Source organism: Sturnira hondurensis, unplaced genomic scaffold (genome assembly GCF_014824575.4).
Source record: "Sturnira hondurensis isolate 20B ecotype Veracruz unplaced genomic scaffold, ASM1482457v3 Scaffold0020884, whole genome shotgun sequence".
NCBI lineage: Eukaryota > Metazoa > Chordata > Mammalia > Chiroptera > Phyllostomidae > Sturnira > Sturnira hondurensis.
This window is the reverse complement of record NW_028093515.1, coordinates 2,329,406-2,355,614: the sequence shown is the minus strand read 5'-3', so window position 1 is coordinate 2,355,614 and position 26,209 is coordinate 2,329,406. Positions and strand designations below refer to the sequence as shown.

Sequence of the window (26,209 nt, the reverse complement as noted above, 5' to 3'; positions counted from 1 at the left end):
ACCTTGGGTGAGACATCACTCTTCACCTGAGGCATTCTCTGGGAAGGGACGATGGCTGAAGGCTCTCAGCAGCGAGCCCTTCTGGAAGCTGGAGGAATACGTTCTCCCTGCCCAAGCAGGCCTGGGTGGTGCACCATCCTCCGCACTGCCAGGACCCACTTCCTCACGCAGGTCCAGAGAGCAGCCCCCCGGGATTCTGGCGTGCCATGGGGGGAACTCGGAAGAGGAAGGTTAGTGGGAGTAGCCACAGCCCCCACTGCTGCAGTTACAACTGATGTTCGTCTTCTCTCACCTGGTTGTCTATTCTGAACTCCCCGCACCCTCAGCTGACAACTGTCCTGGCCTGCCTGGGGCCACACACTCATCTTTGATGGTTCTGAGACGCTGACGCTGACTCTGGCCTTCTCAGGTCAGAGCTGCTACATTTGTCCATCGCTGTATCCAGAATTGGGCAAGGGGGGCTCTGCCTGCGTGGCTCACATCATCCTGTACGTGAGAAGGTTGCTAGTTCGAATCCCGGTTGGGGCACACATCTAGGTTGTAGGTTTGATCCCTGGTTAGGGTACATATAAGAGGCAACCGATAGATGTTTCTCTCTCTCTCTCTCTCTCTCTCTCAAACCAAATCAACAAACATATTTTAAAAGTTGGGCAAGGGACACCAAGAAGCGACCAAGTAGATTAACGAGGCGTCAGATATATTTTGCCCCGCCCTCATTTTACAACACAAATGTTACTTCTTTCTGATGATCCGGGTCCATTACCTCTGCCAAGATGGTGGCTGTCTTGCTCGCCGGTTCCTCGGCACAGTGAGCCTCGGGTGCCCCGGCAGCACCCTAGCGTGTAGTTGGTGAAAGTCTTGCCGTGTTCCTTGGTAGAAGCACTCCTTGTTGGAACCTCTGAACCCCTGGCGCCCGGGAACGTGCCAGTTCCCTCAGTGGGTGGCCAGGAGAGGCGGGAACCGGGCGCTGGTTCTTCCACCCCTTGGTTCCCAGACCCATTTTCCCCACGACGTGGTGTGTTGGTTTCCTATTGCTGCCGTAACCAGTGACCCCCAACTGGGTGGTAATGCAGTGAAATATGAAGGTGTTATCTTATCGTTCAGAAGGCCGGAAGTCCAAAATGGGTCTCCTTGGCCTAAAAGCAGGGTGTAGGCAGGGCTGGATCCCTTCTAGGAGACCTGGGAAGAAACCCGTTCCTCATCTTTCCGGCCTAGAAAGGGGCCATGTTCCGAGTCTCCTGGTTCCCTTCCATCTCCAAGGCCGGTGGGGGCTGCCTGTCTCTCTCACCTGAGGCTCTCAGACACCGTCCCACCTGCCCCACTCACTTAGGTTGGGCCCACCCGGATGGTCCAGGATAATCTCTCCTCCTCAGGACCCTTAACTTAAACACACTCACAAAGTCCCTGTGCACAGCAAGGGAATGTACTCACAGGTTCTTGGAATTGGGACATTTTGGGGAGAAGGGGTCTTATTTTGCCTACCAAAAATGGCTAGACCTGTGTCAGCCTACTGTTGATTCGAAGGGTACATTTGGCTCGGGAGAATGGTGGTAGGCAATTCTGCGAAATACCACCTCTGAGCTGGCACTTCAGCCACGCCCCTATCAGGCTCTTCCATCGATTTATCAGATCGGTAGATTCTTGGCGATACAGTCAGTGATGCATCTATGGTCATGGGCCACCTCCCCCACCTCCTGTGCTGCACAGTGGCCCCCGTTATCTGATACACTGTTACCTGAAGCCGGAGCATCAGATATTCTGTTAAATCCTTGGAGAGTGATCTGGCACAGGCCGGGCAGGAAAAGAAAACCTATACTTGGACTATGTGTTTCTTCCTGACAAAATCAATCACTGTTCCTTCCAGGATATAAGGGATCCAACGTAGTCCACCAGCTGCTAGGTAACTGGCTGGTGTCCTGGAGGAACAGCACCGTGCCTGGGACTCAGCACTGGGCTCCGTGGCTCGAAGATGGGGCATCCGGCGGCAGCCGCAGCTCAGTTAGCCTCTGTGGGTGGGCGCCCACGCCGCTGGGCCTCTTCATGGCCTCCGTCCCTGCTTCCGTGGCTGCTCCTTTCGCGTGCTCTTTTCTTCATGGGTTTATCTTCACAGAGAGGGGAGGGAGGGAGAAAGTGAGAGAGAGAAACACTGATATGAAAGAGAAACATTGATTGGTTGCCTGGTCTGGGAACTGAACCGGAACCCCAGGCATGTGCCTTGACCGGGGATCGAACTGGTGGCCTTTCACTGTGCGGAACGACACCTCACCCACTGAGCCACACTGGTCGGGCCTTTCCCATACTCCTCATGCCGTCAGTAGAGAGACCAATGACAAGCTGGTTGATGACACCTGAGCATGCCATTCTGTTGGCCTGGTTGTTCTGTGAGTCTTCCGTGACGGACATTCCCCAGTGGGTGTTCAGGTGGGAGACAGCGAGCTTCGTGCCGGCTCAGACCCACCCGCACTGTGGCCCTGGCAGCCTTGTCTCCTGACCAGTCTCCTGGCCCTGATCACTTTTCTTTCCACCAAAGTGGATGACCAGGTGTGTTACCAGAGCTCTACCCGCTGGGAGGATTTTTTTTAAAAAAAGATTATGTTTATTTTATAGAGAGGGAGAGAAACGTTGATGTGAGAGAGAAACATCGACCCGGTGGCCTCTCGCCTGTGCCCTGAATGGGGATTGAACCTGCAACCCGGGCACTGTGCCCTGACTGGAATGGCGACCCTTCGTTGTGCTGGGCGATGCCCAACCAACCAAGTCACCACTCTCAAGGCCGCCCTGAGTGGGCTGCAGACTCCATCCAGTTTTACTTGTCCCCGTGTTCGAAGCCACACTCCTGTGACCCCAGCTCAGGCTTCTTCTCGTCAGCAGCGGGTCATGCCGCCCACCACGGGCCCCAGGAGTGGAGCGGAGGAGTCAGGGGGTGGGGGGTGGGGGTGGAGGAGGGCTCGGTACGGCAGCGGTGCAGGACAGGGGAGTCTGGGCCTCCTGCCCTTATGGCTGGTTTGTGGCCCCTCCTCCAGATCACACGGGGTCCTGGATGGACATTCCGTCCTGCGGGTGGGCGCTTCTGGGCCCGTTGGTCCCTCTGACATGGTGGGTGTGGGTGACAGGACCAAGCTCGGATGCGAGGTGCAGTGATCTGGGTGTGTGCGCGTCCCTCCGCGCCCCCCATTTATATGTGGAAATCCTGTCCCCTGAGATGGCGATGTTAGGAAGCAGGGCCTTTGAGAGGTGCCTGGGTCATTAAGGATGAGCCCCTTACGAGAGAGATGGGCGCCTTATAAAAGGGGCCCCAGAGAGACCCCTAGCTTCCTCCTTCCTTCGGGGACACAGCGAGGAGGCGAGGGCTGTGGGCCGGGAAGAGGGCCTCCCCACCCGTGCTGGTGCCGTGGTCTTCTCGAAAGCTGTGGAAAGTCCACAATAAATACCTGTTGTTCACAAACTACTCAGCTCATGGTATTTGGTTAGCGCAGCCAGGACGGACGAGGACAGGCCGTTACGGCCGCGTTTTCCCTTGGTGTCCTGTGGTCATGGTCAGGCACGCCATCCACGCTGGGGCTCACAGCACACCAGGGGCTGTTTTTCAAAAGATGTGTAAGTCTCCACGAGGTAGGGCTTTGTGACAGAACCTTAGAAGCCTGCATTGTAATTCCCCTCTGGGGGCTTCCCAGAAACTCCGCACGGCGTCTTTTCCCAGCACTAGTACCTCCAGCACCTTGGGGTCCGCTGGGGTGCACAGCCCAGGTCCCCGCGCCTCCAGCGCCGCAGCACGTACCTGCTGCGGGACCCTCTCCCTCCGGGACTCACTCAAGGCCCAAAACTTTTCATGGCTCCCGGGAAGCGGTTTGGACTATTCGTCCTCGAGGACTGCGCCTGTGGAGCCCGAAGAGGCCTGGCAGACACTGCGCTTCCTCCTTTGAGGTGGGAGGTGCAGGACGGTGATCTGCCCTCTAGTTAGGTTGCCTGGTGTGCCACAGCGCCCCCACCCTGCGGCCCCTGACATGACAGGCCCCCGAAACTTCTCTGGGCTTATCCTCTGCGGTGCGTGGGTCTTCTGAACGCCCGCAGCATTCCGGCCGCTTCCCGCTCATTCCATCTTGATGAGCGTGAGGATGTTGATATATGACCAGTATGATATGCCACAGGATATCCAGCCCATCCAGGTTTTCTCGGTCTATATTTGGACGGAGCGCTGGAGAGTTAACATATTTCTGCGGCAAGGCTACATACATGTATACATTTCAATTTAATTCTGAATGCGAACTGCATTCGATTCCAACTGAATGCAAACTGGCTTAAAATTTTTTAAAATTTTATTGATTGATTATTTTTAGAGAAAGGAAGGAAGGGAGAGAGAGAAACACTGATTTGTTGCTCCACTTATTTATGCATTTATTGAGTGCACATATTCTTGTAGGTGCCCTGACCAAGGACTGAACCCACAACCTTGGCTTATCAGGATGACATTCTTTTTTTTTTAAAGATTTTATTTATTTATCCTTAGAAGGGAAGTGAAGGAGAGAAGGAGAGAAATATCAATGTATGGTTGCCTCTTGTGAGTCTCCTGCAGGGAACTGGCCTGCAACCCAGGCATGTGCCCTGACTGGGAATCGAACCGCGATCGTGTGGTTCGCAGGCCCACGCTCAATCCACTGAGCTACACCAGCCAGGGCTCAGGGTGACATTCTAACCAACTAAACTACCCAGCCAGGGCTGCAACTTGTTTACTTATTTGTTTAAGATTTTATTTATCTACTTTTAGAGAGGGGAATGGAGGGATAAAGAGAGGGAGAGAAACGTCAATGTGTGGTTGCCTCTTGCGCACCCCCAAATAGGGACCTGGGCCACAATGCAGGCATATGCCCTGATTGGGAACCAAACCAGTGACCCTTTGGTTTGCAGGTTGGCACTCAATCCACTGAGCCACAGCAGCCAGGGCTGCAAACTGTTTTTGATCACCTTTTTGATAAAGATGCAAAGTAGCACATTTGCCGGGTCGTCGGACAAACACCGTGCGTGGCGCTCCACCCTCGCAAGGGCAGCAGGTTGGCACGGCAGCGGTGTTTCGGACCGCTGTGTGGCTGGGTTTGCAGTGGCTCACTGCCAGCCTCCGGGGTCTGTCTTGTCTTTACAGGAGCTAAACCGTCAGTTCAGTGGAGCTGTGATGAGGACCACTGCCTTCGGGACCTTCAGGTTTGGGGAGGAAGCTCCAATAGCTGCTACCACCCTCCACACGACCCCTCACCCCAGGAGGCTGTACTGTGTTTTCATTTCCTGTTTTGGAAGGGGACAGAAGGCAGCGCCAGAGGTTCCTCTTTGCGGGTCCCACTGCAAAAGCTCTTACCCCACAGACCGAGGAGTCCTCGGGGGACGTGTGATGGCCACGAAGTAAGCCTATCTGAATTACACTGTACGGCAGTGTACCTCGACGAAGCCCCTGGCAGATCCACTGAAAGCCAGACCGAGGCCAGCACTCCGTTTATCACGGGCTCCTCACGCCCCCACCCTCACGGAGGACCAGGACGACACACCAGACCTCAGCGTATCTGTCTCGAGTCTGCCGATCCTGTCCCACGGCCCTACCTTGGCGTGGGAGCCTCCTTCCCCAGGGCACCTTTTGCAGGGGGCCCACGGGCGTGATCACTAGATACGGGTGCTTTGTGTGACAGGTTCATCTCGGGAGCTCACCTCTCTCCCGAAGCCACCGGGTTCCTGGTCTGAAAACGGGCTCCAGTTCAGAAACTGGGCGAGGAGCTACATTTTTCTTTTCTCACTGGAAGGATGGCACTCGGGCTCCTGGTTGTCTGCTCTAGACCTCTTTGTCCAGATGGAGCAGGGCAGGCGTCAGCTACCGCCTGTTTCGCCCCCAGGAACACCCTGTGCTACCGCCGGCTTCACGCCTCGCCTCAGCCGGGTCGCACGCTGACCCGACCACGCCTTACTGGGATTGCATCTGCCTCGCTTCTGATGAGGAGACGTCCCCACTGGACCTCTGTGGTTTGGGGGTTCTCTTGCCCTCGAGGCTGCCAGTGACCCACGTGCCACCAGAGCCTCTTCCACCTCAGTCCTGACCGCAGATTCGAGGGCGGCGTGGCCCTCTTCGTGCCTGACCCTGGGTGTGGTAAGTGGTGTGTCCGCGGGGCCCTCCCGAAGGACACTGTCCTCTTCCACTTTGAGGGGAAGGGCCTTGCACAGCTCATTCCGTGCAGCATGCCCACTTTGCAGTTTTCTGCCTCCATTTCACACAAAAATCCTGGCATTTCTCAAAGCACAGGCCGTTGCGCCCCCCGTACGTCTAGGACCCATGCTAGAACTGTTTTTGCGCCACCCCCACAGGCCTTGCGGGGATACTGAATCCTGTATCCCAGGAAAATGCTCTCCTCCTGATAGGCTCACCCATCCATTTCAACCGNTCTGTGGTTTGGGGGTTCTCTTGCCCTCGAGGCTGCCAGTGACCCACGTGCCACCAGAGCCTCTTCCACCTCAGTCCTGACCGCAGATTCGAGGGCGGCGTGGCCCTCTTCGTGCCTGACCCTGGGTGTGGTAAGTGGTGTGTCCGCGGGGCCCTCCCGAAGGACACTGTCCTCTTCCACTTTGAGGGGAAGGGCCTTGCACAGCTCATTCCGTGCAGCACGCCCACTTTGCAGTTTTCTGCCTCCATTTCACACAAAAATCCTGGCATTTCTCAACGCACAGGCCGTTGCGCCCCCCGTACGTCTAGGACCCATGCTAGAACTGTTTTTGCACCACCCCCACAGGCCTTGCGGGGATACTGAATCCTGTATCCCAGGAAAATGCTCTCCTCCTGATAGGCTCACCCACCCATTTCAACCGTATGGGCCTGCCCAGCCCACCCCGGCCGGCTTCGGACCCAGTGCCTCCAGAATCCAGTCCCACGGTTGCTCTCCTGGCCCTTGCCAGTACCTGAGGGCCATAGGTGCAGGAGCTCCTTGGGATACAGCTCCTCGCCTTTCCTACCAGAGGCAGCGCTTCCTTGGCCCAGTTATGCTGTGATGTGACCCCTAATGATAGGTCTAGGGGCCAGAGGGTGAGGTGAGGGCAGATCCCAGAGGGCTGCACGCTGCCTTGCAGGACAGAGACCTCGCATCTCTTCAAGGAATCGGGGCGCATTAACCCTTAACAGGGAAGCGTGGGCCACGTCTGTAGGCCCAGAGGGTTCAAGGCTCTCTAGGGATTCACAACGTGGGGTGCCCCAACTCAGGCGTCCCATCGGAAATGTCAGGGTGCCACTTTGTGCCAACCAGACCACGCCCTTGGCCTAGCAGGCCTGCTTAGGCCGAGTTGAACCTTCTTTGGAACTTGGCTGCTCCGAGGTCCTCAGCTTCGTCCGCCCTCCAGCTGCAGCACCCGAGGACCCCCGCTGGTGCCACCACAGGCCTTCTGGCTTTCACACTCAGCCCTTCACGGCTCTCAGTCTTTGGTGCCTTTTCTCAAAGTGCTGGTCAATTTTAGTGGTGGCCACCTAATTCTGCGGCTTTGCTTTTCCCTGATATTTCTCCGGTACCTGAATACATTGCTCTCAGCACTGCATTTCCCCCGCACAGGCAAGCCATCCCCCGCCAGAGCAGAAAGTCTGAACAGTTCACGGCCATCTTGTCACAGGGGTCATCTTGTCACCTACACGGTCATCTTGTCACCTACATGTCCCTGCCACTGTGTCTGGCTGAGCAGATGGGGTGGATGAACCTGCCTCACAGTCCGGGCCCTGCATCTGCCTCCTCGGGCTCCTCCCCACTCACTGCCTGCCAGGGGGTGGGGCTCCCCGGGGGGGAAAACTGGGCAGCTCCCAGGACCCACACCTGCGGAATGGAAGGGAGAAAGCAGGGTTAGGCAGAGGAAGAAGTTGGGCTCCCATGCTGAATCCGTTTTCTGCCGCTGCTACAACACATTACCACAAACTTCGGTTCTTTGAAGCAAGACGAATTTCTTACCTCGCTCTTCCGGAGCTCAGGAGTCTGCAATGGGCTGTGTTCCCTCTGGACGCTCGGGGAAGAACATGTTTCCCGGTTTCCCGTTTCTAGGGATTTCCTCTTTCCTTGGTCTGTGGCTTCTTTCTTCCTTCACTCCGGCCTCTGCTTCCGTCGGGCCGTCTTCTCTCTGGCCCTGACCCGTGGCCCCTCTCTACGAGGACCCTGGTGACTGCTTTGCGCCCGCCTGGATAACCCCAGGTAACCACCACACCTCAGGGTCCCTAATCATATCCAAAAAATCCCTCTGGACATGTAAACTAACATATCCACAAACTCTGGGGATTAAGGCGTGGGCATCTTTAGAGGGTTGCTGTTCTTTCTACCATGTGTAGCTCTGAAGCTGGGTTGCCCTCCAGAATTGCTGGGAGAGGACCCTCCACGTGGGTGAGTCACTGGGTGTGGCGGACCCTGAGTGAGCAACGTGGGCAGTCCCTTAAGAAGGCTGGCAGCAAAGGACGCTGGGCCGGCTGCCCGCAGCTCGTGGCCGTCCTTCATTCCTGCAGGGGCCTGGGTGGCACCTGGCACCCACCACATTCCCGCTGCTCTGACCCAGCAGCCTTCCTCCACCCCTCGCCTGGCCACTACTTCTTTTACCCCAGGACATTTGTGCACACTCTTCCCTCAACCTCAGTGTCCTCCCGGACCAGGAGCCCTGGTTCCAGGCTGCGAGAACACGCGTGCCATGTCCCCATGTCCTCATTGCCTAGCACAGTGCCTGACACCCATGGCCACTCAGAAAATGCGAAATGGAGGCTCTGGCCCCCTTGCCTCATTATGGACCTTTTTCGGTATGGGAAGTGTCCCTCCTCCCCTTCAGTGGCTCCCATTGCTTTCAGCACTGGATCCGATCTCCTTATTATTGCCTACGAGGTCCTCCTGGACCTGGCATCGTTCGTCCCTGCGCCCTGCACACTGTGTGGCAGGCGTCCACTCTGTGTCTGTGCACATCGGCCTGGGCTCCGGCTGGCTCCACCGAGGGGGTGGCCTTGAGGCATGTCCTCAGAGCCAGCCCTATAAAGTCCCATGCCCTTCGGTCCTCAGTCCTCAGTACCCAGTTGCCCACAGCTCCACCCTGTGCCCCACCTCGGTTACCATCCCTCTTGGTTAGGTTAAGACCCAAACAGGCAGCAACCCTGACTGCAATCCCATGGGGCTCCCAACACCTGAAAAATGATGGCAGGCCCTTGTCCCATGTCATTAATCCTCTTGTGACTGAGGCCTTTCCCCAGGGTGGGCACGGGGCCAGGGTGACTGATTGCGCCTGCTTCCCACTGCTTTGGCCAGTGGGAGCCTTGGACGGCATTTCCCTGGTGCAATGCCGCGTGGAGATTAATGGCCCTGAGCTGGGGGCTCTGGGTGGGAAAGGCCTGAGCGAGGCAGGGCTGGGGCTTCGGGGCTGAGTCCCCTGCTGCCCAGCCTGCCCCACCCGTCCCCTTCTAGGGGCAGGGCTGAGGGTTCTGCACCTTCGCCCAGGTTTCCTGGATCTCCCAGAACTGGTTGCCTCAGCCTCATGCCTGAAACCTCAAACACAAATAATTTTCAATTTGCCTGGGAGTTTCAATCGCACAATCCAGTGTTAAATAATAGATTAGATGCCTCGGGGAGAGAAACAGGATTTAAGAAGAAGAAATAAATAAAAGGAAAAGTAAAATTCAGCACCTCGGCTTGGAGAGTAAGAATGTAGCTTTTGCTCCTGGCCTGCGTTCTCCTGCTCTGCCCAACCCTGCCCAGCCGAGTTCTCTTCCCTGCGTCTGTGGGAATTGTCCTTTGTGCCCTGGGGTCTGTTTCCCCAGGAGCAGGTTCCAGGCCTCAGTAGTCCTGGGCTCCACCCCCATCCTCCTGCTCCAACCTCTGCACCCCAAGGAGAGGCCTGGCTTGTAGCCCTGGCAACCATCACCTACCCAGGCTGACAGGCTGACCCAGACACAGGCAGATGCGAGAGTCACAGAGCACAGTCGGCTGTGCCAGTTGCCAGGCGGGTGAGTGGGCGGGCCGCAGGCACGGTCTGATGGGGCTGGGTTCGGACACAGGTACAGGACCACGGTGTCTTCGGATCCAAGAGTAGTCTGAAGAGAATGTGTCCATGGGACACGACCTGACTACAAGGTCTGGAACTGAGGTCTTCTGTGTCCAGTGACCTTTCCTTCTGTCCGTCCTGGCCACTCTCCCCTCCTCCATTACAGTCTGCCCTTGTCACCACAGGAAGGCACCCCCTGTCCAAGACTCCGGATTGCCAACTCCCACCTTCCCTCTGCCCATCAGCCCTTCTTCCTGTGCTCATGGCCCTCCTTGTCAGCCTAGATCCCACGGGCCACCGTTCTCCTGTCCCCTCCCTCCTTTTCCCATACATGCCTAGGCGGAGCCCAGCTCTGGCCTTCTCTGGGCTGCTGGAGAAGCAGGAGGGCACATTGGAAGCACCAGGGCCAAACTGTCAGGGTTTGAATCTTGGAACATCCTCTTAATAGCTGTGCGAGTTTCGGCAAATCGCTTCACCGCTCTGTGTCTCGGTTTCCTCATCTGTACAAAATGGAGAGGATATAATTGTATCTATCTCACAGGAGTACGATGAGTATTACATGAGATAATATACGCGAAGTGCTTCGGCAGTACCTGCTAAACCAGTAAATACCACGATTCTTATTGCTTTGGGAGCCTAGGCAGGAGACGAAGTGGTTGGGATGAGATGTAGGAACTGGCGCCCTGACTGCTGTGGCTCAGTGGGTTGGGCATCGTCCCACAGACGCAAGGTACCCGGTTTGATTCCTGGTCAAGGCACAAGCCTGGGCTGCAGGTTCGGGCCCCCAGCTCGGGGCGGGGGGGGGTATGCAAGAGGCAACCAACATCACATCACTGTTTCCCTCTCTCTCTTTCTCTCTCCCTTTCCCTCTCTTTAAGAATAAGTACACAAAATCTTTAAAAATGAAAGACATAGGCCCTGGAGAAGGAGAAAAGGATTCTGTTAGAGGCAGAGAGAATGTCATGAGCAAGAATGGGGCAAGATACCCTGGCTGGTGTAGCTCAGTGGATTGAGCGCGGGCCTGTGAACCAGATGATCACGGCTCGATTCCCAGTCAGAGCACATGCCTGGGTTGCAGGCCAGTTCCTGGCAGGGTCCAGTTCCCAGCAGGGGATGCACAAGAAGCAACCATACATTGATGTTTCTCTTCCTCTCTCCTTCCCTTCCTCTCTAAAGATAAATAAATAAAATTAAGCAAAAAAAAAGAATGGGGCAAGAGATGGAGGGGGTGTGAAGCTGAAGCTTTTTCTTGTTTGCAGATGGGCCCTGATGGGAGAGTCTGATGACCCAGCGGCATGTGAGTGAGGTTCTTGAGGAGGAGGCGCAGGGCTGGGGATCCAAGAGGAAGTGGAGGGCTGACCGGCGAAGGGCACTGGAGAGAGGTGGGGAATGGGGCAGTGCAGACAGAAGGAGCATAATTCTGACATAAGACAGTGAGGGGCTTTCTGGCCCTTTCCTTTCATTTCACTGCGGTCAGAAATACACCGTTAGCTGTGCACCTTCCTGGGACATCTGTGTGAGAGTGTGGATGTGTGTCTCTCTGTGTCTACGTGCATCTAGAGCTGTGTGCGTGTGAGTGTCACAAGTGTGTGGGTGCTGGCAGGTATGTTTGTGCCTGTGCGCCCCTGGATGCACCTCGGGGTCTGGATGTGTGTTTGTGAGAATGGGTGTGTCTGGAGTGTCTGTGCGTGCGGGCATGTCTAGTGGGCCCATGCCTGTGTCAGTGTGCATCGGGTGTGTGTGAGTTGTGCCTGCGGTCACAGAAGGGCTGCAGTCGGCCTCCCGCAGGGTGGCGGACAAGTGCCGGCAGGCCACTGACGGCTCTGTGAAGCATGGGTCGTGAGTGTGCGAAAAGCCCAGCGAGCCGGTGCCCCCTGCAGCGCAGGAAACAGGCTGGAGGGGTTGGCAGGTTGGGGCTGGCCAGGGGACTGGGACGGAAGGGGCAGTGCCCAAGGTGGAAAGCCAGGTCGGGTTGCACCCCCAGGCTAAGAGGACAGCTGAGTAATGGCGGCTCCCCACGCAGCCCTGGTGACACTCTGTCCTTCCAACCACTGTGTTCTCCTTGCTAACCAGTCTGTGCTTGCAAGGCATTCCTGGGATGTTCGAGCTCTCACTGGGTGCATGTGAGGGGAGAGGTCTGCTGAGGATATTTGGAATATTGGTGAATATTGGTGTTAGGGCTGGTGGGTCCTCTGGGGCTGGTGGGTTTCCGAATGACCTCTAGGGTCTGCCCGGAGAGAGGTGGAGCGGCAGGGCGCCGGGGAACCCATGGCTGAGAGGTAGACAGAGTAGGAGACCGCCAACTGAGGTGGGAGGCGGAGGTGGAGGGGTGGGGGGGTGGGGGTGGGTGCGCGGTGTCCTGTGGGGCTGGGGATGCTCCGCCCTACATGGAGCTGCACACAGTCGGGCTGTTGCTGCCACCTCGTGGCCGGGCCGGGAATACCAGGCCGCTGCTCAGGAGCGAGGACTTAGCATCCCCTGGTGGCCAAGCAGTGTCTACGCCCGCGGAAACCTGATCCCTGCCCCGCGTTGCCCAGCTCTGGGTCCTGCTGCACGTGGGTGGAGTGGGGAGGAGATGCCAGGAGGAAATTCCCTTGGTGAGCCGGGTGCTCCCCAAAGGGGATGAACTCGGAAGAGACGGGGAGAGGGAGGGGAGTCCCCCTGCCGGGCCCAGGGCTCGCCTGTGGCTCCCGTGCCCCACCCCCACCAAGGGGGCGGGACAACGGGGAGGTTGAAATCCGCGAATGGGAGGGGAGAGGGTGCCGAAGGACTGTTCCCCCATCCACTGCCTGCCCACTTCTTCCCTGGGCCTCTGTGTGGGAGTCGGGACAGTGGGGACAGAGGGGAGGAGGAGTGTTTGGCTGTGTCTTGGGGTCCAGAGGTACCCGAAGCTCATTTCTGACCACCTGGCTGAACCTCAAAAGTCATCTTCCCAGTGGACTTCAGGCCTTCTGGGGCTCGCAGGCCTCCAGGAGGACCCTGGGCCGATTCTCTCGACCCCTCAGGGAGCAAGGCTGGCATCTGGGGAGGTCTGAGCTGCTATGAGCCCACAGGCCTGGCAGGGGCTTCACGTGGGCCGCCCCAGAGCCCCCATTTGGGGAAGGCCTTTCGGGGGGTCAGTGGTTATTTTCCCAACTTGGTGGGCCTGTTTGACCTCTGGGAGGGCCCTGTGGCCCCTTCTGGGGTCCCTGACCCAGAAAGCTCCTCCCTCCAAACTATACCCACAAAGTACGGAGCAGATTAAATGGGACCAGGACAGGCAGCATGAGATGGTCGCAGAGAGTTGGGGGACTGTCCCCAGTCCCCGGAGCCCTGACACAGTCTGCAGGCTCACACATGCACACTGCCTCTCCCCAGACACAGATAACCACTCACACCCCCTCACACATGCACGGAGACATGCCACTCATGCAGACACCCACCTTTACACAGACTCACACACTTACCCACCTGCCCAGAAACACACACATACACACTTTCCTGGGTGGCAGTTTGGTCCACTGTCCCCAAGCCCTAGGGTAATACAAGGTTGGGACTGGAGCTGAGCTAAAGCCACCTCAGTGGACTCAGACAGTGTGAGGTCTCAGCACAGGGCCTCTGGAGGTCATGTCAGGGGACACGTCAGTGGTCATGGTCGTTGCCTGGACTATGTCACCTGCCGCCACCACTCAGAAGGAAAACCCCCTCTGTGATGGATGTGTTGTGCATGTCCCCCTGCCCAACCCAGGTCTGGTTGTCTCTGAGAGACCAGCCCCCGCACACGCACACTCACATCCACGCTCATACTTTGGGAGGACGGTCCCAGGGCAGTCCTGATTGTGTCCAAGCTGCAGGCTACCCCAGCTGGGCTTTTTCCAGGCGTCCCCCTTGCTGAGCAGATGACCACGGACCCTGCCCCAGGCTCCACCGAATGCATCTGGGACCAGAGACACCGCATGCCCTGTGCACTCCCTCTCACCCTGTGAGCCCACAGCTGGAGGCAGCTGTGTCCCCAGCCCTCCCTGCCTGCTCTCAAGCAGCCCTGGCCCTGGCACCTGCCACCCCACTGTGCACACCTGACAGCCCCTCAGGCTCTAGTCACAGGCTCCTCCTGCTGCTCCAGGTGCCTCTGTCAGGTGGCCCAGGCCACTGCAGCTAGAACCTGGGGGGAGGCCTCACTGTGCTCAGGGGTCTTGGATGCATGTGGCCCAAACAGGCAGGTGGCAGCCTCAACTCCTTGCTCCACATTTACAAGTTTCCAGAGCCCATGGTGGGGTAAAAAAGGGAGACAGAGCTGCTCACACCAGTGCAAGCTTGGCTGGGATCTGGCAGCGTGTCCCACCTCGGGGACCACAGTGTCTCCTTCTCAGGGTCCACTGCATGTTCCCTAGCAAGTGGGCACAGATGGAGAGCAACCCCTGAGAGAGACCCACAGACAGACAACAGGAGGACCGAGAAGGGTGCACAGGACACTCCTGGGAGACACAGGCTAACAGAGAAATGAGACCAGCAAGTAGGAGGGCAGGCACACACAGAGAGAGAGAGCCCTAGAAATAGGGAGGCAGCACTTCCCGTTACAAACAAGACCCCCAAACGGCCACTGCCACACCCGCACTCAAAGCTCCAACAGAAACTTTCTAGGAGACCTTTCTGGAACCCCACGGGCTTTTGGAGCAGTTTCCTCTGCATCTCCTCCCACCCCAACCCCCTCCCAGAGCTGGTTCACCCAGGGGCAGACAATCCTGACAACTTCCAGGCGGCTTTGCCAGGTGGGTGGAGCCAGGGATTGGGGGCAGGGTCAGAGGATGTGCAGGGACAGCTCTGGTCCAGGGGCCCTGCTTAGCCCAGAAGTACAGCCAACCAGGGATGGCATCACTCCCTGCCTGACAGTGCCACACCCGCTGGGAGCCCAGTGGCAGCCCCAAGCAGCAAATGGCCCAAAGAGCTTGCTACTACTCTGGCAGACCTCAGAGGGCCCCCGCCAAGTGCACTGACAAGAAGAGCCCACTTGGGGTCTCCATGGGGACAGGTCTAATCTTTTTTCAGGATGAGGGTGCTGGTACTGAGACAGGAGGGCCCAGGTAACTGAATCCTGGCCTCAGAGGCCCCGAACGGAAGCCACTGGGTCCGCTGCTCCCATCACACACGGGCCACTCCTGCCCTGGACTTCTGGGCAGCCCAGCCTGCAGGGGCCCGGCTCTGGTTGCCCTGGGGAGGGAGGAAGAGCCCCAGACAGCGGCAGGAAGAGGCCAGGCGTTCCCACACCAACACACAGAGTGTAGACGTGTAGACGCTGCTGCTCTGGAAACCATGTGCTTTATTTATTTGGAACCTCATTCCGAGGGAAACTCCTGCTGGGCCATAGAAAAGCTGCAAACCATTTGGTTTGGTACAAGGCAATGGCTAAGGGACTGCAGGAAACCCCTTACCGCTGGGCCCTCGTCCACTGGGCCTCACATTTCCCTGGTCATCCTGACTCCTGGCTGAGCTGTGTGTGGGCAGCCGGGACTCCCGGGGTATCCAGCTCACACACCCCCTCCCATAAACGTCCTGAGCTGAGGAGCAAGGAAGTAGCTATGAAACTCAGGCTAGGGTCCCCAGCCGAGGCCTGGGCCTCTGTCCCCCACCAAAGGCCTGCACCAGCCACAGGGCCTCACGTCCTCAGAGCCCAGTTGCTCTGGGTGCATCTAGGCTCCGAGCGGAGGACCACGCCCTGGAGACAGGTGAGTGGGTGGGCAGGGCGCCCAGGCCCAGCCGCCGGCCCTCAGTACAGGTCAGCGAAGGGCTTGGAGTAGTTGAACATCAGGTAGTCCATGTAGTAGAAGTCGTAGGCGCGCTGCCGCTGCGGGGCTGAGAGCTGCGCGAAGTACTGGCGGGCGATCCGCGCGGTCGTCCGCGCCTCCTGCGAGTGCCGGTCCTTGAACTGCGGGAAGGTCAGGTTCCGCGGCGCGTGGACAAGGCTCAGGAAGAAGTTGGCATCGTCCTCCATGCTCTCGAACTTGCCCACAAAGTCGTAGTCGATGAGACAGGGGCTGCAGAGCCGGCTGACGTGGTCCCAGTGGATGTCCATGCCCACCGGCCGGTGCACGTCCAGCAGGTACTGGACGAACTCGGGGAAGCGCACGCCGGCGCCCGTCCTAAGGGCCTCCCGAGAGGCGTTGGCCCGGTACCGGGCCAGGATGGCCTTGCCGAAGACGGGGTGATAGTAGCTGTTAGGGTGCTCGAACTTGTCGCGGAAGGCGGAGACCAGCCTCTCGAAGGGCTCGCGGACAAAGAGCATCTTGGTGTAGGTGCCCAGGCGGTGCAGGATGCCCTGGCGGTCGAAGGTGTCCAGCCGCTTGAGGGCGCTGCCGTAGTGGACGGTGTTGTGCTGGATGTCGGCGGTGGACGAAGCCAGCCCGGCCAGCACCATGAGCACCCGCTTCCAGTTGGAGCAGCCGGCCTTGGGCACCTCGCAGTACAGCACGCGGTGGCGGTCCTCCACGAAGATGCGGGACACGTGGCGGGGCGTGACCGCCCTGCGGCTGCTGCTTGAGCGGTACTTGGCGCAGGCCTCCCACATCACCCGCTTGCGCTCCTGCTGCCGCTGGTGCAGGCTGACCCAGTGGCCGTCCAGGGCCAGGGCTGCTGTCCCGACAGAGGCACCGGCTGAGCCGTTGGCCGCGCTGGCGGCTGCAGCGGGCATTTTCTTGATAAGCAGCCGGCGGCGGCGCTGTCGCGGTCGCAGGCGGGCCCCCAGGTGGGCTTGAGGCTGGTCAGGCACCGGCAGGTTGAGGTCTCTCGGTGCCCGGCTGGACAAGTCTCGGATGACCCTCTCTGTGGGTGCCTTAAAGTCACCATCCTGGGAACTGCCTGGTGTCAAGTGCTGGAGCGAGAAGAAAAATGGTTATACCGGGGTGGACAGGTCAGCTGGGTCCTGAGGGTCACACGGGCAGACCCTCGCCACGGCCCAGGTCACTGCCCGCTCTGTGACCCGAGTTTTTCTTAGGCAAGGGAGACGGGCTGACCCTGCAGGGTGTGACCTCCCCGGCCCCGCCCCGGCCCCGCCCCGGCCCCGCCCCTTGCAGTCTCCCTCGTCTCAGCTGGCCACGCCTGTGGTGCAAATGTCATTTTGGCCACTAGATGGCGCAGGCCTCCCAGGAACCTCGGCCGGGCCGGGCTAGGAGGGAGGGGGGGTGCGTCGCTGGTGGCTTGGGGGAGGCTGGCTCAGATTTACTGAGTCAATTAGCACACTCCAAACGGGAAATTCACGGGTCCGCAGCCTAGATCTTTGTTCCCAAGGCTGGTGGGAAGGACCGGACACATTTTTCTTCCCAAGAATGGGTTTAATGGGAGCTCCAAACTTTCTTCCCTGCCTTCACCGAATTTCCCCAGGCTGCCTGTGCTGAGATTTGTCTGACTGTTAGAACTCACATGGTGGGGCTGCTGTAGCCTGACGTCGAACTTCACCCCTGAAAAGAGAACAGAGATGACAGTATTAGCGGCGGAAGAACCGCGTGGTTCCCAGGGACCTGCTTATGGCCTCTTGACTAGGTGCCCCGTAGGGGGGCCCTCGGGGTAGGCTCTGTAGAAAGGCAGTTGGAGGGGGGAGGCATGGCTCGGTATGCGTGCCCCTCCCGTATCGGCATAGAAAATGGTGGTGCAGGCATGATGGCCCCTGCCTGCCCACTGATGCCCGTTTCTTGGCATCTCAGCTCCTGACGTGAACTGAGAAAGGTGCCCTGCTCCAGTGTGCCCACGCACCCGCCCAGTGGAGCTGCCAGGAACCCGCAGCCCACCCCCCACCTCCCACGGTCATCAAACCATCGGGGAGAGGACACTGGGACGTGTTGTCCACACTCCCTCAATGTCCTCTCGGCCCTGCCCCGGCTGTAGGTGGTGTGGACTTGCTGTGCTGAAAAACCACACTCTGGCACCCATACCTTGGCACACACCAGGCCTGGGATCGGGACCCACTCATTCCCCTTGAAGTGGGGCCTCCCGACGCACTCCGTGAAGTACCCTAACTTAGCCATCCTCTTTGTGGTCCTGTCCTCTCGGCTGGTGCTGGAGCCCTGGGGGTGAGCTGGCCCCATCCTGCTCGCCCCCAAAGGGCTGACCATCCTGCTCTCCTCCCAAGGGCTGAGCGGGGCCGAGGCAGAGGGTCCAGGGAACACTGGCCGGTGACTGGGGGAAGGTGGAGAGAGATCAGTGCATCATGGCCACACTCCAGAGCGTCCCTCTGCCCCCAGGGTGGCCCTTCGCCTGGGCTGGGGCTGGGCTCACCCAGGATAACAAGCACCAGGGGGGTGAACCTTTGGCAGAGGACACGATTCTGCCTCACACCTGGTTTGCTCTGTTTTGGGGAATGTCCTGGGAGAACAAGGGGATTCCTTTCAGGAAATTGTTTAGGGGTCTGAGCCTCCTTCCCCCATCCCTGCCCAGCCATTGAGGCATCAGGGGCTCTTCCTGCTCCTGTGCCACGTGACTGGCTGTCTGCGCTGAGGTTTTGCCAAAAGCCAGTCACAATCTGAAGCAGCCACCCTCTAAACAGGTGGGGAGCTGGAGCTCCCAGCTGACACGGTGGGGCTTGGTGTCTGACGGCACCTGACTGAGTGCTGGCAGCTGCCTGGGGTGGGGTGCTCTGGAGGCCCTGCCGCCCCCTGCTGTATCTGTGTACTTGGCAGAGGTCCAGTGGCTGGAGCCCGCTGGCGAGGGGACATCCAGGTCCTCTGTCCCTGACCCAGGAACTCCAGTGGTTTCTCTGTGAAGTCCAGTTGCACTGGTTCAGCCACTGCTATGGCCCTGGCCTCATCCTGGTCACTCTGAAGATGTGCCCACACACCTCCTTCATTCACCAGCAATTGACCAGGGGGCTCCGGGTCTGGAAAGGCTAAGGGTCCTGAGCCTGCTGGGCCTCTCTCAAGTCTCAAGGGAGGGGAAATGAAGGCGGAACTCAGGCACACCACATCTTTCTACAGCTGAAGTGTTACTCTTTTCAAGCCCCTTCGGGGCTTGAAACAGGGGCGTGCCCTTCCATGGGCAGAGGACAGAGTGTCTGCACCTTCCCGAGAACTCCCAAGGTCATGTGCATATAGGTGTGTGGGGGGCGGGCTAGGAAACAGGCCTTCTGGACTTTTCCATGCAGGCTGAGGGGAAGCTCCGCGTGGAAATGGTCACATGCACCCTGAGGGTGTGGGATGTGTGCAGGGCGTGCCTGACCGCGAGGAGGAGCCTTATAGAAGGAAGCCTTCTGCCAGGGTTCCCCTTTCAGCCAAGAGCCTGCTCCTTCCAGCGCCCCCCTCCCCCTCCCACATCCTCTCCACGGTGGCCACTGTTGGTAGGAGCTTCTTGAGCTCATTTTTTTTTCTGGCATGGGCAGCTTCCTCCGCAGACAATGATCACAGGTCCCTTTTCCAGAAGGGACCTGCCACACACTCAGTCTTCCTCCACACTGCTGGGTTTCCTTAATTATTTTCTTCTGGTGGCGGCAGCTGGCTCTGCTAAATCACCTCTCCTCCTCAGGATTTCAGACGCGGGAATTTACTCTGCTTGTCAATCCTGTCAACTTGTCAGGGTGCACTGGTGCTTATTTATATTCATTTTCTGGAGCAAACGAGTCACGCCAGACTTGGCCAACAGTGGGGCTGGGGAGCCACTTACACAAGGCCTCCTGCCAGCGGGTACAGTTGGATGATGATGTGTTCATTGGGGTCACGGCCCCTACGGCTGTGACCGCCCACCTGCACGGACCCCACAGCCCGGAGGGTGGTGGGCTGGGGGGAGGTGGGGGTCAGTCTCACTTGATCTGTGCAGACCGGACAGGAGTTTCCAAGGCTGGCCGGTGTGAAGGCTGGTAGGCCCAGAGCCCTGGGCATGGGCTGAAGGAAAAGTTTTAGCTGGACAGAGCCCAGCCCTGGGTGAGTCTCCTGACCTGTTGGCCACTCTTGCTTAACAAAGCCAAGCTGGCTACAGTGAAAAGAAAAGGTGCGGTATGGGGAGACTGGATTTGCCACAAGCGACATGTTCCCAGCCCTCAACCTCATGGCAGCCTGTGGGGCAATGACTGCCCCTGCCCCACGTGGCCACTTTGGAACATGGACAGAATTTTCACAAAGGAAATGTAATGGGCTCTTCCCCTCCCCAGAGGCCCAGCGTCCCTCCTTCTCCCATGGAGGACGCCGCTCTTCCGCACACAGCCTGCATAAAGGCCGAAGCAGAGACTGCCCCAGCTCGGAACAAGGGAAGGAAGGCCAGCGCCTCGGGTGTCCTGAGGCCGGGGTCTGTGCGTGCTGCAGCGGGCTGCACGTCAGGACCACGGACAGCTCCGTGAAGAGCCAGGTAAGGCAGCCCAGTGCCCCACCACAGAGGACGGTGTTGTCACCAAAAGCCACCAGAATTGGTGGCATGAGGGACTTATGGCAGCACTGGGCCTCAATATGACCACAGCCAGCCCCTTCCCAAACCCTCAAAAGAAAGAATCTAGATAAAACAGGGGACTTCCCGATCAGCACAAGCCATGACCCCCAGCCTCCTCATCCATCCAATGCCACCAACACCGCCAGGCACAGCCCATCCTGCCCAGCCCCACCCCGGGACTGGGACTCCCAAGGCCAGTCACATACACGCCACTCTCAATGTCTGAATTACCTGTCCCCTCCTTTCTTTTCCTTCCTTCCTTCCTTCCTCTTAATCCTCACCCCAGGATCTTTGTTATAGATTTCATAGAGACAGGGAGAGAAACATTGATGTGAGAAAGAAACCATCAATCGGTTGCCTCCCATATGTGCTCCAGCTGGGGACTGAACCCACAAACTAGGCATGTGCCATGACCGGGGATTGAACCCGCAACCTTTTGACATACGGGGCAACGCTCCAACTAAGTGAGCCGCCTGGCCGGGGCTGCTCCCTCCTTTCAACATAACGTTCACAGTCTTTAAGGGAGCTCCACCCCTTTGCACTTCGGTAAAAATAAGCAACCACTTCCCGTTTCCAGACAGACGGCATCTGGAGAGTGGCTGGAATACGTACAACACACTAAGGGTGGGCATCGGTGAGGATAACATTTACGTGAGTTATTGGGTCCGCGTTCCGCACTGCAAACTCTTCATAGGTTTTCTCCACCGTCTGGGTGAAAAGCTTCCTGGTTACCTGCCCCGGGGCGGCAAGGGCTAAGGAGAGGGCTTCACTGGCAGTGGGAGCGGCTGGAGAGGAGGGTCCCTTTCCCACTCCTGTCCGAGTCACAGGAAGGAGGCCCGCTGGGTTGGACGCAAAAGCCCCAAATCGTTGGTGCCCAGAACCCAGCGGCGACGGGGGCTGAGGATCCGCAGCCTTTCAGTCTGTTGGCATGGACAGGTGACAGAGACATGCTCACACCAGGACCCACATGTCCAGGAAGGGCTGGAAGTGCCTCCGGAGCCCTCGGTTGGTCATGTTTAAGGTGAGCGACTCTGTGCTGGTTGCTCAAATCCCAGCCCCCAGCCTTGGCAGGCCATGGAGGGAGGGTCCTGCCCCTCTGAACACTGTGGGTTGGGGGAAGGCAAAGCCATGCCGAAGGGGTCAGACCCACAAAGAGGAACAGAGATGGGAGACACCTGATGGGGCCAGGAGAAGCCACCAAGCCTGGGTGGAAGTGTAAAGTCCTCGCGCTGTGTGGACTTTCAGACTCATGGTTCTCGGATCCCTGGAGCTTCCAGAACCAAGCTGCCTTTTCTGTGCCCTACATCTTCTCACGGTGCAGCCTGTGTGGCCACATCCACCTGGGTCAGGCACCCACGTGCCCACTCCCTGAGTCCCGGGAGACCCTGGAGGTGAGGTGCCCACTGCGTCTTGGCTCTCCCAAGTGCCAAAGCCTGAGTCCAAGCTTCGGGCCCATCCCAGACTTCCCGGCAGTTGTTGGGACAAAGGCCACGGTGCTGCTCTGCGCCTTCCACTTCCTAGTTAGAAAGAAGCAGTTCCTGCCCCCAGCATCCTGTGGGCCTCGCGCCAGGCCTCCTGCAGGGGGTGCCCAGCTGGTCAGTGTGTGGGACTCACACAGCGGGGATGAGCCACAGGGTGTGGCACCGGGGTGCTGGCAGGAGAAAGCACAGCCAGGGCGGGCGTGCTGCCCTCAGGGGTCAGGGGAGGCAGCCGTGAGGGACCTGCCAGGCCCCACTCCATAGCAGTATGGGAGGCTTCTGAATGACGGCCTGTGAAGAGTTAGCGTCTTCCAGAGACGCAACCAACAGGATGTATACGTGCATCGGTGGGGGAGGGATTTATTTGAAGAAATTGGTCCATGTAATTGCGGGGGTGGCAAGTCCAAAATCTGCAGGGCAGGCCAAGGCTGGAGACCCAGGGGAGCACTGATGCTGCGGCCTGAGTCCGGGGCAGAACCCTCCTTCCTCGGTGACCTCAGTCTCCCCTCCCAGCTGACTGGGTGAGGCTCACCCCATTACAGGAGGTAATCCGCTTTACTCCAAGCCTACCCATTTAAAGGTCCATCACATCTTTAAAAACGCCTTCGCAGTAACATTGACACTGGCGTTTGACCAAACATCTGGGTGCCGCGGCCTGCTTAACACAAAAGTTAAGCCTCACAGAGGAGCATCCGTTTCCTAGGGCCGCTGTGACAAACGACCACAGATCTGGCAGCTTACAGCAGCAAGGCTGTATTCTCTCTGGAGGCTTGCTGTCTGAAGTCAAGATGTCACCGGAGCTCTCTCTCTCTGCAGCCTCTTCTGGCTTCTGGCAGCCCCAGACGTTCCTTGGCGTGTGGCAATTCAAGTTCAACGTCTGCCCCCTGTCTTCATGTGGTTGTCTTCCCTCATGACCTCATCTTAACTCCATTACATCTGCGAAGACCCTGTAAAGTCACATTCCCAGGTACCAGGGTTGGGACTTCAGTGTATTTGGGGGGGACACAATTCAACTCGTAACAGGGGGCTCTCAGAGCACTCTCGAGGCAGGCGGCCACAGCCTGGAGAGAGTGAGAATGCATCGCCCCTGTGGGGTTGCTCTGCCTCAGCAGTGGTGCAAGACTCTTAGTTCTCACGTTCTCGGGAGCGACGGTGTCGGCCCACCTGTGTCCAGACAGAGGATGGCACAATGCCTGGCACACGGTAGGAGCTCAATAAATCATTGTAGAAAAACTGACGCTGCAGGGACTGAGGGCTTGCCCTGGAGGTCACTGGGCTCCTCCCGCAGAAGGCAGGGTTAGGGTTCTGGCTGGAGCCCACCAACCCCAGGCAGTGACTTCTCTGGCTTGGACTGGCAGGCTGGGAAGGGTCTCCGTGTCTAGGTGGCAGCTGCCCCAGCTGAAGGTTTGTCCACCCGACCCTGGCTGTGTGGTCAGAACCATGACACACCCAGCTGGCTGCCGTCCACGCCACCTTCGGGGCAAAGGCCAGAGCCCGCTGCTGAGCACGGAGCCTCATGGTGGCCACGCCCCCGATGGCTCCTCTCTCAGCAGTTCGGGCTGTGCCCTTCGGAGGGGCACTTCCCAACATCTGCCTCGGACTGCCTCATTGGGAGCTTCTCCCTTCTCCTGGGCAGATTGTTAATTTATGCAGATTAGATGCAAAACTAAAGTTTAAACACACTCAGCAATGAGAGGGCAGCCTGGGCTCAAGGCACAGAATTCAAATGGAAGAAGCCTTACCAAAGGGCTTTAAATTCTCACTTGTGTTCACGGGAAAGTCCAGCTCATTAGTCTCTTTGCTGGGGCGTCCGCCACACCCCGGAGACCAGCCTCCCTCACAGCTGTGCCCACCCTGCTGCCCCAGGCAGTGGGGCTGCCCTGGACAAAGGAACTGGCTGCTCCTGGAGCACAAAGGCAGCCCTGTGGACCTGTGGGCAAGGTGGGAGTCAGGCCAGACGTGCTCCTGGCCAGGGCAGCAGGTGGCCCCGCAGCGCCCTCTCCTCTTGCCTCAGCCCCTGTGGGTGGACTTCTTCCAGTTGCTCCGAGAAAACCAAACCCAAAGTGGGGGTCACACAGTGACCCCTGATCCCTTCACCTGAAGACTCTACTCTGAGTCATAGCTTTGAACAAGGGGTTAACATATTTTTAAAGAAAGGGAAGAGAGAGACAGCCAGCCAGCCCTCGGACAAGTCTTTGACTTCACTGAATCTCGCTGCCTCATCTGTAAAACAGGACAAAAAATACCCATTTCGCAGGTCTGCAAATGTGCAGATGAAGCGAAGTGCAGCACCGGGCAGAGAGAGCCCAGGGGACAGGATGGCAGCTGCACCTCTGGTGTTCCTGCCACCTGCCACCTGCCACCTCCTGCAGAGCGCAGGGACCCAGGACCCATCTGCGTTGGGGGGGGGGGGCACAGGAGTCTTCTGTCTCGGGCTGACAGGCACCTGACAGCTGTGGCCGCGACTTGTTTTGTGTCACAGTTCCATTCCCCCGCTCCCGTGATTAGGATTCACGATTCAGCCGGGTGGCTCCCTGTCAGCTCAGCCTCGGCGGCGAATCCCCTTGGAGCTGCCAGTGGTGCCTGGAGCTGCCTGTCAGTCAACCAGCCGGCCAGCCAGTTAGCCGCTTTTCACGCCCGGCAGCCGGCCTGCCCTCCCCACCCACTCGCCAGCCTGTCATCTGGTGGGGGTGGGGGTGTCCTTGAGCATCCTCCATGTGCCCACCTGTCCACAAAGAGGGGTCCTCAGCTCCTGCTTTGAAGCTGCGCTGTGAGAGCCCGGGGTGACGGCCGCCGTGGTCCATGTGTGTGCGACTCCGGCACACTGGTGCCGTGCACTGTGCTTCACACCCACAGGGGCACGTTGCTGGAACAGGACTTGGTGACGTCTTGCCCTGTGTTCCACGGGTGACGTCTTGCCCTTTGGGTATCCTTTCAGCGCGTATGGGCCAGAAGCATAGATGGGAGCTGGCGAAGGCCACTGCAGATGGGAAAGAACCCACCAGCAAGGCCACGGTCCCCCTGGCCCCATTGCTGCCTCCCCCAGTTCGTTGGCAGCAAGGACATCAGGCCGCAGAAATCACACTGCCCAACACCAGTTGCCCCTTCACTCCTGAGCACCTGCAGGCGCTGGGCAGTGTGTCTTAGGCACACATGACAGTGTCTTGGCCACCCAGGAGGCAGCCATGGTCCCTGCACTCGTGGAGTTTCCAGTCTACCAAAGAAGGGAGGCACTGGACGGCAATTCCAAGTGTGGTGGCAGCAAAGGACAGGGCAGGCGGCATGGGCCGGGGTAACATCAGCAAGCCGAGGGTAGCAGGCGAGGGCTCCCTGAGGTCATGCCTTGGTGGCCTCACACCTCGAGTGCAGGGCTCCTGGGACCAAGGCATACAGACTGGAGGGTGTCGAGATATGGCAGGACCACGGCAGCTGTCGGGGGCCAGCCTTCATAGAGCCTCGTGGTCTTAGCAGAGGCCCTGGATCCTATCTCCTGAGGTCCAAGGGGAGCCTAGAAGGACTTCCAGCTGGAAGTTATTTTTTGAATTTAAACACCTCTCTGAGAGGAAGAGCTGAAGACGGAAGCAGGGCAGCTGGTCAGCGAATGTTGCCACTGTCCAGGCAGCAGCTGCCCGGGGCCTGGACCAGGGGCCAAGGGCAGAAAGCGGAGGAAGGCACGAAGCCCATTTTAGGAGGAATACTCAGCAGGGTATTGTGCTGGGAAAGGTGTAACAGCTGGCTCCCTGGGTGACGGGGGGCAGCCTGATTTGGAGGGTGTGCTGATTTCTGCGGGGTGCGCCCATCACGGCAGGTTCCAAGCTGCTCATGGGAACGTGGAATTGGGCCCTGTGGGCTGGTCGGAGCCGCTCCTGCCCCACACTGCGTCGGTAGGAGCCGGCTACCGGTGAGCAGGACAAGGGAGATTCTGGTTTCTGACTTGAACAGTCCATGGACACTGGGGCCATTTCCTGCAAAGCAGTGCAGCTTGTCCTTAAGTCTGAGATGCCTGTGGGTCCCCCAAATACAGGCGCCCTGAGGGCATGTGGTGGATGGGGGCAAACATACCTGCCTAGGAACTACCTGAGGCCCTCCAGGGCCCAGTGAGAGTGTGAGACCAGCATTTGTCACAGGAAAGAACGCAGAACTGAGGCAGCCAATTACCTGAAGCCCCGGCAGCAGGCCTGGCCTGAGTCCTGCCTTTTCCTGGAACCCATGGGGAGACCTGGCGTCCGCTCTGAGTAACTGAGGCCGGTCAAAGGGGAAGGACATAACGACGCCTCCTGTTCGGCTGTCGGGCACCTAGTGACCGCTCGTGGTCTAGTTTGGCTTAAAAATTGGTGAATTCC

The 26,209-nt window shown here is 58.5% G+C and overlaps 1 protein-coding gene across 1 annotated transcript in view; it reads right to left on the bottom strand.

The window, feature by feature from the left end:
- Positions 1-15,325: 15,325 nt before the first annotated feature.
- The window catches only part of CHST8 (carbohydrate sulfotransferase 8), a 105,909-nt gene continuing 95,025 nt past the window's right edge, over positions 15,326-26,209 (bottom strand). Inside the window, exons 3-4 of the mRNA XM_037030811.1 lie at positions 17,404-17,441; positions 15,326-16,855 (exon numbers count right to left, since the gene is read on the bottom strand). Coding sequence (XP_036886706.1) covers positions 15,755-16,855; positions 17,404-17,441 — 1,139 coding nt within the window. The 3' untranslated portion in view covers positions 15,326-15,754. The remainder of the gene's footprint in view (positions 16,856-17,403; positions 17,442-26,209) is intronic.